Source organism: Mobula birostris, chromosome 27 (assembly GCF_030028105.1).
Source record: "Mobula birostris isolate sMobBir1 chromosome 27, sMobBir1.hap1, whole genome shotgun sequence".
Lineage (NCBI taxonomy): Eukaryota > Metazoa > Chordata > Chondrichthyes > Myliobatiformes > Myliobatidae > Mobula > Mobula birostris.
Window position 1 is genome coordinate 16,088,761 of NC_092396.1, and position 13,418 is coordinate 16,102,178.

The 13,418-nt window shown below is 38.5% G+C and overlaps 1 protein-coding gene across 4 annotated transcripts in view; it reads right to left on the bottom strand.

Moving 5' to 3' along the window:
- Positions 1–638: 638 nt before the first annotated feature.
- The window catches only part of LOC140188529 (calmodulin-binding transcription activator 1-like), a 1,232,669-nt gene continuing 1,219,889 nt past the window's right edge, over positions 639–13,418 (bottom strand). For all 4 annotated transcript variants that reach the window (XM_072244898.1, XM_072244897.1, XM_072244896.1 and 1 more), the window contains one exon: positions 639–6,014. In XM_072244898.1, the coding sequence (XP_072100999.1) occupies positions 5,982–6,014 (33 nt within the window). In that variant the 3' untranslated portion in view covers positions 639–5,981. The remainder of the gene's footprint in view (positions 6,015–13,418) is intronic.

Genomic DNA, 13,418 nt, shown 5'->3' on the forward strand with positions numbered 1-13,418 from the left:
ATACTGACATTATTTGGTTAGGCCTAATGAGGAAGGCAGGGTTACTAACCTTTCAGGATTGCTGGCGAACTCCATAAATTAAAGACGAATCTGTGGGCAATGTTCTGAATAACTTAGAGAGACAATAAATAAAAATGGATATCTTTTTTAATTTTCTCAATGTAAATTTTGCTTCTTAGTTTTTTAAAATATTGGGGACAGTATATCGAGTTTTTTGATGAGGAGAGTGATGGGTTAAACCTCTAGGGTCCATCAACCAGAAGTGGAGCTCTGGATTCTTGTGAGGTGCCAGAGGATATTGTGAAGCTGCATGCAACTAGGAAAAAGTAAGGGGAAGGTGAAGGGGAAATTTCAGAAATAGGAAAGCAGGAAAGCGAACAGTAAGATAAGATCAGGAATGGAAGGGAAGGAAGAGGAAGACTGCTGACAGGAAAGTGACATCCAGGGTAGAAAAGGCGAGGCCCAGAACAATAATAAAAAGACACAGGAAAGAAACCTGACAGAAATAACTAGATGACCAACCCACTGGAGGGCACCTTGGTGCCAAGAGTCAAAAAGGTGTCCAGAGAACGAGAAAGTTAGTATCAAACAATATATATATTCAGAAATAAATTTAACAAACTAACATGAAGAGATTTTTCTTTTTTTTTAATTTACAGCAGAAAGGATTATAAAGCATTCAAAAACATCTTACATAATTTTGAAGGGGAATTTTAAATGTTTGCATGACTCTGGCAGCTGGGCTATCCCTTGTAAAGATCCTAAACGACCCAGTGACACTCTCACATGCAGACATACAAAAATAGGAAAAATTGAACCAAAAGGTAAAAATCAAAAAAGGTTAAAAACAAAAGAGTGAAGAGGGAGAAAGAGAAGAGAGGGGACAAGAAAATAGAGACAAAAAAAGGAGAATCTACACTAGTATCACATGCAATTGTGAGCAACCCCAGGAGTGTCTGTCGTAGCTTACGTCTCTGGGCTGTTGCAGTGTGCAACAAAGCTTTGCATTTTCTAGAATTTTCTTTTTTTAATTTTTTTTTTGTGCAATGTTGTGACCTGTTTTTCTAATCTCAGATGAACAGATGAAGTGGACATTCTCTCCAATACTGTCAAGTTTGTTTTCAAAATTTATTATGTTTTGTGTGTGTGTGTGTGTGTGTGTGTGTGCGTGCGCGTGCTTGTGTATGGGTGTGTGTGCGCGTGCGTGTGTGAGTGTATGCACGTGTGTATGTGTGTGCACATGTGTGTGAGTGTGTGTGCATGTGTGTGTGTTTGTATGTCTGTATTTGTATGTGTATGTGTGTATCATTTCCCACTGTATTTATCGCACAGTATTTAACATAAAAATGCCTGTTAATCTTTCTTTTCAAAGAGTGATTTATGGTATAATGCTATATATATATATATTATATCCTTACAGTAACCTGCTCAGCAAAGATTATAACTTAATGTTGTGTCTTTTCATTTAGCAATACAGCATTCACATTACTTGGCACCCATTGGCAAAGGAGATAAGTCTTGGTAGCCAAACAGAAAAGAAATATGTAAACATAAACTTTTCAGTTATATCATTTTGCTGTTTGTTTTCTAATTCTAAGTACAGTAGTTTTTTTTGCAAGTAATCATGCTTTAGCAAAAATGTCCTTCTAAAGAACATTTAAAATAAGGAATTCTTACAGTGAATTTTTTTTTCATTTTACAGGTCGTTTGCTTCTAATACTTCCTTTTGTTATTTTTTCATTACAGTCATGCACATATCTCCATTGTTTTTTTCCATCATTTTAAGTATATATACATTATTTACAAACAGTATATCCACATTGCTAGCTCATTCAAATAAAACTATACAAATTCCCATTCTGCCATCACCAATCTCATAACCACTCACAGTAAAATAATTCATTGTTGGCATCCCACGTTTTATTCATTGTTTGCATTCATTTACCTATCATGTTCTTCTATATATACAGAGTCCACCCAGGTTACTGACAGTAGCCAAGAATATGGACATTACTGGCCAGCAGAATACATCATACTAGACCTTACTGTCTTGTATGATGTCAAGGCAATGAATGTGACCCCACAAAAAAAAAATTGTCCTATTTTTGAAAGGCTAAAAAAGCTTAAATGCTTTTTGAAATAAAGAAAGAACAAAGGAAAATAAATTAAATAATCAAAGCTTTAAATAAATTATTTATATATTTTATATATATATATTTTAAAAAAAAGTTCAGACTAAAAAAAAAGTTAAAAAGTAAGGCAAAATAAAGTGCTGGACGTGACAGGACACTAGCTAGGTGACAGTGACTGTTGAGGAAGAAAGGTTTCGGGAGTTTTTGGAAAAGGTTAATATCCAGCTTATGTGGACCTTCCTGCCCCAAACTGCTCACCATCCCAGCAAACCCAACCCCCTCCATTTTCACGTGGTCAGGTAGAAAAATAACTCGAGTGCATTTCAATCTCAAATACATGTGGTGTAATAACCTCACCTGTTGTACTCAATATACCTGGGCTCCATATGCCCTCTCAAATTCAAATAATGTCAAACAACACATATCATTCTGTCATGAGCTGACTTTTCATTCATCGAAAACTCAATGGTGAGATATTGAGAGCACATTTTTCTACAAAAATGTTTTAAAATAACTTCCAACCTGTGAAGCAACATAATAAGCACTCCAAAGGCTTTTTCAATGGTGCCTCATAAGGTTTAATGTATCATTGAAGGGTGGGAGGAGAGAGAGAGAGAATCAAGTGGAAGGAGAAAGCAATTTGCACTTTGTTCAATTTTATTTGTTCATTAGTTTGAAAGACCTTTTATGTGGTGAAGGGTCTTGCATTAAAAACTTCATGCACTAAACTGTCAGCAATAATGTTTGCTGAGTTATCAACAGGTAGCATGCCTGTGGCCAGGCAAAAGAATTTTGCTGCCTACTGATGTGTTTTATACTTCCCAAATATAATTTTGTTTTAGATAGCGCAGGCAGTTCTGGAAGCCATCCTGACAGTAAATTAAAACAAAGCTAAAAGGGATAAAGGTACATGGCTTTCTCAATGCAAATCATGTCCATTGAGTGCTCATCCATTTTTTTTTACTTGACCATAGCAAAGGGCTCTTTATCTATAATGAGCTTGTGGAGGGTTGATTGGGTTTCTGCCTGTATCTCAGTACAAACCTAATCCAAGTTTCCTGTCCCTTTACAACAGCAAAATAGATGGTCCAATAGAAGACATTGCCTTTCTTCAACTTCCCCAATTGGCATGCAATCTGGAAAATAAGTCTGTGCCACCTTCAACACTGTTAGCCTTGGAGGGCTTTGTTTGACTTTGGAAAGTAGGGACAGCTTAAATCTCTTCGCACTAGCCACTCACACTTGGGAAAATCGAATCCTCTCTCTCACTGACCTTTGCCTTGGGAAGACCAGGCCAATTGCTGGCAGTTGGTGAAAGGATATGTCCCTCATAGCTGATTTTCAACATAACATTGATAATTGACCAGCATGGAGAAACAGGAACTGATGCTATCAGTCTCTTTTCTTGGAGCCAGAAAGATCAGGGCTCCTCAGGTCAACACCATCAAGATGCTGGCTTGGGCAGAGATAACTCCTTGTCCCTTGTACAAAAGAAGTAAGTGCTTGGATGAAGCAACCTCAGCATGTCTCAAGATGCTTTACAGCCAATGAATTAGTGTTTAATCAGTGTCATAATGTAAGAAACACAGCAGCCAATTTAATAAAGATTTTGTTAGTTGAGAGCTGAATATTGGCCAGTACATACTGTAGACAGCACCTAGGGCTTGAACTGTAACCAGTAATGCCCTTCAAGAGACAAGGAGAAGAGAAGAGAAGACGGGAAATAAATGGCAATAGAAAGATGGAAGGGTGCATTTGCAGACAAGCCAGGGTCTCTCGTGTCAGTTTTCGGTATCTATCTTGAGGTGACTCAAAAAGCATCTTAAAATCTCTGTTCCAGCAACTCCCTAAGATTTGATAGTACATTAAAAAAACTCTACAATAATAATTTATACATGGAGCCACTGCATTACTTCATTATTTTTTAAAACTTACTTAAATCACTCACACATATCAATGTAGCACCTGAGGGGGTTATGAATACTTGGCTGGATTTATATGCTGCATGCTGTTTGTGTAGTGTAGGTTACTCCACCAAGCTCCACCAATGCATAAAGCATTGATTGAAATGAAGATGTGATATATCCACATTGTACATTGCACATAATTACTTAAATTGGGAGTGACTTAGTCTCCAAGGAGTCTGGAGGCAAGAAGATAAAGTGCTCTCTGAACATATAACACAGTGTCTCTCTGAGGAACTCCCTGGTCCTGCTCTGGGATCTGCTGCATTCATGCACGCTGCAGATTTCGAAACAACATCAAACTGAAGTCTACATGGACTCTGTAATGTGATGATCCTTCCTTGTCTGCATGGGATCAAGGGAAAAACCAGCTGGCTTTTCTGCTCTCACCATGATCTACTGAGCCCAGTTGAAAAATGTTGCATAGGGTAACAGTGGGTCTTAACTGTGACATCCCTTGTAGGCAAGCAGCCTGCCAAATTCCACTCTTTGGGCTCACATATGAACTATGGATCTAATGCCAGAGGATGCGCAGATAGTACTCTGACAGGAACTCTTTTGAGCAGTGACAATTATCACTGCATAGTCTTGACTGTTCATCTTTGCCCCTCCATATCAGTGAGGAGAGTACCTAAACTTTAGAATTGGGCTCTTCTTGTTAATAAATCACCTTTCATTGCACTGCATAACCCATTAGGGCTGACTCTGGTGTAAAATTAACAGCAGATTTACTAAATAACTTTCAGCTGTCTGGGACATATTAAAGCACCTTGATTTAGTCCAGTTTACTACCTGATCTTACAGTAATGACTAGCTCCAAAATAGCAAGGCTCTGGGACTTCAGAAGCTGTTAAGCCTCTGATTTCCTTCACAGTTTACAACCAGGTGTGGGTTGAAGGATGACCAAAACATTGACTGGTTTAGGCACACATACACACAAACACACCAAATATCTACAATGTTGGACTAATGTATAGAAAACAAATCATAGCTCAAGCTGCTCTCTATGTCTGGCCCCAAGAAGCTATCACTGGTCCTTCAAGAGTTTTTTAAGACCGCAGTACTTCTGGTCCAGAGGGTTCTAGTCAGAAAAGGAGAGAACATATAAGGGAAATATACCAGACTTTTAGGCACTTTGACCCAATTAACTGAATGAAGAATTAATATGCAGCCACTGACCACCTCCATAATTTGGCAAATTGCACATTTCCTGCATCAAGCATCTGGAGGCAGGGTTCTTTTCCACTTCTTACTCCTCTCTCCTACCATTAGAGTAATTTCTTTCCCAGTATATACCAACAGAAGGATTTGATGAAAACAGGGAAGAAGTTAGAAGAGAGAAAGTCCCATGCCTAGTATTGGACCAATCTCTATCACCACAGTGCAGCCATAAACACACCCAAGAGAACAACATGCAAAACCTGTGTCTCCCTGGTTCAGGGTCCACATAAGCTGCGCAACACCTTTCCTTTCAGTTTAACACTCCCTTCAGTGCACTGACCTGCTCTTCTTCACACTTTGATATCTCTACATTTACTTAATCCTGACAAAAAAGCCCCCTTTTTTGTGTTGCAAACCTTCACACAAGTTTACAGTACTACGCACCAGGCTGGTAAAGAGGTTATTTCATTCTACAAGTTAGATTTCAAGTTCTTAAAACAATAAATTGCAAGTTCTATGGTGCCTTGTTTCGATTTCTTTAAAAAAAGTTCCATAAAAGTGCCGATGTGGTCGAGAGAAAAAAAGTTTCTAGAGCCTTGTTGCGATGAGAGTGTTACTAATCTTCCCAAATCTCTAGTGATCTTTTGTAAATGTCTCTGATATAAACATAAAGAAAACAGTCAGGAAGCAATGTTACATTGCTATGGGGTCCTTCTGTAAATCTTCAGGTTCCTTGGCCTTTCTCAATTCTTTCACTCTGAAGGGAGAGGGGAAGAAAGAAAGGGTAAAATCATGTTACAGATATTAGAACCAATTTATAAACCAAGGACACGTCAACAAGGAATAACCAGTAATATTGGTGGTTAAAGGATAACAACTGTACGAAAAGGCTACAATCATAGAATGATACAGCACAGAAAGAGGCCTCTCAAGTGTTATTTTTTGCAAGACAACAATCACCTTTAAAAAAAAAGGTTTAAGTTTAATGGTAAACATGGACACAGCATGGACTGAAGCAATCAGTTACACTTTTTACCTCCATGACCCTGGCTTCAAGTCCCAACACTGTAGAGGCAGCAGGAATGTTATTCTTCTAACAGCCCAGAGGATTGGACTACTAATCCATAAAATACAAGTTCAAGTTCTGTCATGATTGTCTGATAGTTTATTAAAAACTAACTGTAATTAAAGGGGAGTATGAATGCATTGAATTGTTCTGAAAATAAAGCTGCTGGGGATTGTTAAGGAAGTATACCTGGCTCATATGTGACTCCTTGTGAAGTCATGACTGCTGTCAGAACATCAAGGCAGGCCCTTCAGCACTAGATCAAGGAATACAGGCATAGGTAATAAATGCCCGTCTTACCAGCAATACCCACTTCGCAAGAATGAAACCTGCTGTTTCCTAAGTGTCAATCCTAGGCTTTTTGGAGCTCATTCTGATTAGTTCATATGTGCCAAAAGCAGCTCTGTATGGCTTGATGACTGATTCTACAAATAATGTGTTTTTGAGAGCTTCATAATTTTAGAAACGTTGGGATGAACTCTTCATGTCTTCGTGTCTCTACGTGTTTCATAACTCTACATGTCTGTCTGATACCCCCAGTCCTTCCAAGTGAGAAATGGTACTGTTCATGTGGTTTCTGGTGTGATTGGCTGCTGTGTTGTGACATGGTTGGCAAGATAATAAAAATAATGTTTGGCAACCCATGATTTTACTCTTCACAGCTTTTCCAGAACCCATTCAGTTATCATTCCAAATTTTTCCAATTTGTTCCTTTCTCCTCCTGAGTTGCCTGAGGGACCTAACTGATGACTCCACCACCTTCATGTTTAAGGGGTGAGGAAGGAGGCTGGGTGGTCTCCAGCCTCAGTGGGTGGTCTGACCAGCCTTTTGGCTATGCAGGCCAAAGAACAATCTTTCTCACACTGGAGGGAGAGGTGTAATGCTGCCAAGGCCTAGTGATCCACCCAGCCCTATCTTGAGTGTAGGTCACCTAACTCTGGATGAATTCTGAGACCTTATTCCATGAACCTTAGCCCCATTGTTGGCCAAGTGAGAAACAGCTGTTGGATATTGGATTGACCAGACATTGAGTTTTCATCACCAGTAGCTGAACTCATATCTAGCCTACTGTGAGTGAATGAGACTTGGACACTGCAGAAATAATGACCAACAGCCACGAAGCTGCTGTGGGCAACAACTTAGGAGAAAAAAAACATATAGTCATAAATAAATTATTTGCACATAGTTTATAAAGTTATTAATAACATAAAGGAGACAGCATAAAGAAGGCTGTTTGAAAGATTATACATCAAACAATCCTGTAATTAAAAGTCTCTTTGCTTCCTGAAAGCTGTGGTAAGGCATATGAGCAATGGCTAGGAAGGGAAAAATTAACTTCATCACGAAGAAACCTTCAGGAACATTTCTATCAAGCCTGGCAACCCTCATTCCTAATGGACTTGATCCAATGGCAAAACAAAACTGCCCTTAGACTGAGGTATTGGCACATGAAATAATATAGAAAAAGGAATTCTTCTAAAATACAGAGGGAACAAAATTGGATGGTTGTCAAAAATCCTGCGTGGTGATCTTGTACCTGCCATGTATCTCCTGAGATTGTGATAATTTCAGTATGCTGTCCAGAGGGGTGTTTGTCCTTTTTGTTGGTGTGCTGCTTTTACAGAGGGCCCAATCTTGAGAGTGGCAAATAACAAATAAAGCAAGTTAACTCTACTTAAAGTTAGTCTGCACTTCTTAAAGGGAAGATTTAGTCAATACTTCCTCTATCTGTGCTAAACATTCCCTAATTCAATTTAAAGTTGTTCATAGAGCACATATGTCCAAAGATAAATTAGCTCGCTTTTATTCTCATATTAATCCTTTTTGTGATAGATGTCCGGGGCAGATAGCCTCTTTAACTCATATGTTTTGGTCTTGTCCTACTTTGGAAACTTTTTGGAGAGACATTTTTAATATTATCTCCAAGGTATTGAATATAGATATCTCTCCTCACCCTATTACTGCTATCTTTGGACTACCTAAAATTTCCAGTAATCTTTCTCCTTCAGCCCGTAGAATGATTGCATTTCTTACTTTAATGGCGAAAAGATGTATTTTACAACATTGGAAAGAGCTTAATGCTCCAACTACCTTTTTTTGGTTTTCTCAGACGATATTATGCTTGAATTTGGAGAAAATTAGAAGCAATCTTTATGATTCCTCATTTAAATTTGAACAGACCTGGAGATCTTTTATTCAATATTTTCATTTAATGTAATATATACCCTTCTTGTTTTTTTTTACTGTTTTTAATGGAGGTCGGGATTGAGGACGTGATTTTAAGTTTTTTTAACTCTGTTTGGTTTCAAGTTAGCCCATTGCTTTGCTTTTAGTTAGTTGCACGGTGGTTTTTTTGGGTTTTTTTTTTCTTTTCTCTATTGATATATATATTAAAATTAGTATACTATTATGTTACCTTGGTACGTTATGTTTAAATTACATTGTTTGTATCATTTTTTTGTATTACTATCTCCTGTAATTTTATTATATTCTAACAGTGTATTAGTGCCTATATGGCTTACCTTTTTGTATACTTATTCAATAAAAAGATTTAAAAAGAAAAAAAAAGGGAAGGTTTTCTGAGGAAGGCATATATGCTGGCATGTGTTCTAGTCTTGAAGCTGACCTGTGAGACTTTCAGGAGTTGGACAGCAGGTTCTGTGGTTCTATGTTCTATGGCTTTGGGGCAGAAGGTGGAGAGGAGGGATGTCCTCTTCTTGGGGGTGATGCAGGAGGGGTGGGACTGAGTAGTCCTCCAGTCTCAAACAGAAGGCAACAGGAACAGATAGTTGTGGGAGTCAAGGCAAAGATTTAAGCACCAAGGATCTTGATGCAGTGCCATTAGAAATTCAATGACTTCACATCAGTGATCGAAGCCATGAATACAACTTCAATTGCCACCAACAGTACCAGCAGTCTCAAACACTTCTCAGTGCATCACACCCTCATCAATCAACCACCAGCAATCTTTTACAATTAAGCTTAGGTCTATTATTCATACGTTCTACCATATTTTGCTATTCTTTGTATAACAACTCTCATAACCACACCTCACAGCTTTCACAAACTGCAGGTTTTTTTATAAATGTGAAAGTTGTTACAGCCAAAGAGCACCCAAAATCCTTGACGTAACAATGTCCAATCTGACAACGCAAAATTACAGCCTGGGCAGACGTTCATGGAAGGGTATGAATAGAGTGTTGATAAAGTCTCATTTGTTTGTCATTCAGAGCTCAGTAAATAACAATGCACGTCATTTAAGGGTGAACCTGAAAGCAGAGCTCACTGACGCTGAGACACTGGGCCAGCAGCAAAGCCAAACAGTGCAGAGTGGGATTTTGCAAGGTCGGCTGCAGATGTGAAGTGGCTTGTACAGCTACTGAGGTCAGATGATCTGCACGTTAAAATGCAGAGGCAACTTTGTGAGAAAACTCACGTGGATTACCTAGGAGCAGCACTGCACGATTATGCATTACGGGATTAGAATAACAGGAACGTATACAAGTGATGAGTTAAATTTTGTTAGCAATTGACAGATTTTGACTTTTAATTTTTATTCTATAATTTCCTTTATTTTAGAATTGTTGCTAAGCAGAAGCTGTGAGGGACAGTGTGACAATAGGTGGCTGGTGAATGGAAAACTGGGCTTGAACTTATTGGACAGATGGTTACACTTTGCTCTGGCAAAAAGTGGCTTTCCTTTTGTCTTGCCAACTACTGCAGGGCTGCCCACTGTACAGTTTCATTATTAATCTGATAAGGCTATGGAGCATGCAGCAAATTATGATGAATGTTGAGACTCAATTCCACATGGTTTCCCCAAAATATTCCAGCCAATGAGGTACTATTTGAAAACACCTCACCACGCTTCTTGTGACATAGTATTTATTCGATGTGCATTGCCCACCTATGAATAGGTTGTGCATTGAAGCCTGCAGACAGTCCTTATCATGAAACAATTATTCTTTGACAGATACTCAGAAACAAATGTATTTTTACTGAAGGGCTTCAGAATGGATACACTCTGACCGCTGTTAGGGAATCAAGAATCGACCTGCATGATGCACTGTTTGGTCACAAACCAGCTGCCAAATAAGGAAGTGGAATCCTTTTGGGATCGTGCACTTGGTACCTTCAAATTGTCAGGCACAGAGTTACTGTGCTATGGGGAAATTTATAAACCCTCCCAAAACCATGAGCTTCTTCTGCCAGCTGCCAAGAGGAAATGAAAAGTATTCCTTTGGGTTAGTGAGTAATAGTGATCTCTCTCAATGGTCGGGAATTTTAGACAGGTTGCAAATATTTCTTGCTTCAACCTGAAAGGAGCCACACCCCTAAAATTTCACTATCACAATGACCTTGGCAAGCACTTGGCAATGTGCTCCTCGGCAACAAGATGTAGTTGAGGTCATCCTTAATTAGGCATCAGATTCCCACACCATCCTTCCATGAGATTCAGCAAGCGGAACTGTACACTAGGCTGAGGTCCTTCTTCCCATCTTCCCCTTCCTTTTCTGGTAGCTCTGTTTATTCTCTCAGTCATGCTGTATTCCACAGGGAACGTCTACCAGCACCCATGTTGAGAATAAATGACTTGTTCACGGTCAACACAAAGTTCTTTAGCATCTGGTCAAAACCTCCTTGTAGACTTCCAACAATTTTAAAGCACTGCACAGAACGCTAAAGCCTAGTGGAACTGCAAAATCAGTCAGTAACTTATCTCCAACTAGCTGATGATCTCTTTCAGCTTTACGTTCTAATGTGTAAGATTAGTTTAGGGTGCAATTTTGCAGCACTGGTGTTAAATGCTGATTTGCTAACTCTGATACTTTCAAAGGGCAATAGCTCCACAGGCAGAAATGTCCTGAACAAAATGACAACCATTAAAGAAGTAATTCAACACTCTTAGGGTCCAAGCACCAAATTTTATGGCTAAGTGCCAGCTCAGAATATAGAAATCTTTAATCTGCATTTAACTGTACAAGAGATGACTTGTGAACGCTAGACGGCTAAAGTATCTCAGTCCCAACACCAACCTTCCTCAGTTTGGTGAGCACAACCATTATTTAAAAAAATGGCATCACAGCAGGTGGCATGGGGTAGGTCTCGATTTCAACATTGGCCTGTGCAGAAGAACAGAGTATCCCAGCAATTTAAACAGAAAATTTGCCAGAAAACTCTGAAAACAATCAATTTGGCTTGTACTTCTCTGGCAGCATTTCCCTGAACTGATCAACAAATACTTTGCAGAAGACATTCTTGATTAGCTTTGCAGCCTAAATATTCATGATTAATTCAGTTCCTGAACTCAAACAAATTTAATGACACAAGATTAGATGAGATTAAAAACGGATCAACCTTATTATGTAGGGCTGAGAGATGTATTTCTTGTTAAATGTTTGTTGATTGGAATAGCCGTATCATGACTTGAGGACCCAAACATACACCTGGAAACACCAGCAATAACCAGCAATATCTCAGTGGTGTTCATGTCCATGGGTGCAAAGAATATGCCAGCCCATCAAAGTAGACTTTTTGAGTTCTCTCAGTTTCTCTCATTCAATGAGATCAAAGATTATCTGCACATTACCTCCATCACCTGATTTAGAGTATTTAATTTCTAAACAACAGCCATAGAAACCTTTATATCATCCTTAGAAAGAAGACAATCTCAGTTCAATCTCTTCTCTAAAAAATATTACCCCATGGCTTTGTAACACTCCCATAGTATTACATTGTGAATGACAATCCAAATTACAACCCCAATTATGTGTGAAATTTCATCAGCAAGACTTGAACCCACATGATTCAGAAGTAAGATTGCTCTTCACTGTGCATTGGCTACAAGCTGGTACGAGGTCCAAGGGCAAGGGGTAAGAGGTAAGCGGAAAAGCTCAGCATGTTTCCAAATACGCTGTGAACAAGCTGCCTTCTAACTCGAGTGAGATTAATTCCGTTAATTATGTGATAAATCCTCTACCCTTCACTGCTATCATCAAACTGAACTTCTGCACAAGAAGTTTTAATTCCATCTACTATTTTCTATGGAGAAGAGCTTGCCGGAGATTTTCTGTACAAAATTTGAATAGAAATCCTGGAGAAATGGCAAAAGTGGCTGTTAATGTAACTCAACTTTTTCTCTATTTATTTATCATTTATTTCATTGTATTGCTGCTGTAAAGTTTACAAATTTCACATCATATGCCAGAGATATTAAATTTAATTCTGATGCCATTTCTCTTGGCACTGTGCCAGATCAGTACAGCAAGAGAAGGATAAACACATAGCAAATTTAAAGCACTTCCTTTTTAAAATCTAGTGAAATTCACTACAAATTGCTGCTTGATTTGTGCTTCATCATTCCTTAAATTCTGGGCATTGAAATCAAGATGTCAAAACACCTCTAACGTTCAATGCTGCTGAACTTTACCCTTTTCCCATATTTCTTCTCTGCTCTCTTAATCAACAATATTTTATGTCCTTAGGTGATCATTAATTCCCGATTCAAAAACTCTTGTCTATTCTTCCAAAGTGTGGTGGTGACGCTGACTTGTTTGGTTTGGCTCTTCACCCAGTTCTTCAGCTCAACAACTGGTCAGGCAAGACGTCACTGCTAATTGACGTCTGCTAAGATAACAATCCAATCTAATTTTAGTAATGCTGATGAAAGGACTAAAAATAGTGCAGATACAATAACAAAGCCGCAACTTTTCTGTTTAGTTGCTTTTGTAAGAATGGGGATCGTGAAGGCTGAGTATTGGTAATTAGGAGAGATATGACATTTTCAAACATTCATTATAGTGAAGTGTATCATTGTGAATGAAAGTAGGCAAACAAAAGCTTCCATGTTGATGGTGATTTGGATCCATTAATAGCTCTCACTGTCAGAACTTACTGTTATTCACCGTTTGCCTGAATGCATAAAGCTTAAAAGTAGACAATATTTCATTCAGAAAGATAGTAGACATCAATTCACAAAACAGCTCCCCCACTCTCACCATACACAACATACACAAATTGATAGAAATACTAACAGAATAAAATAAAATAATAATGAATAATCTTAGCCTGCTTATTTCTTTGTATTCCTTTCTC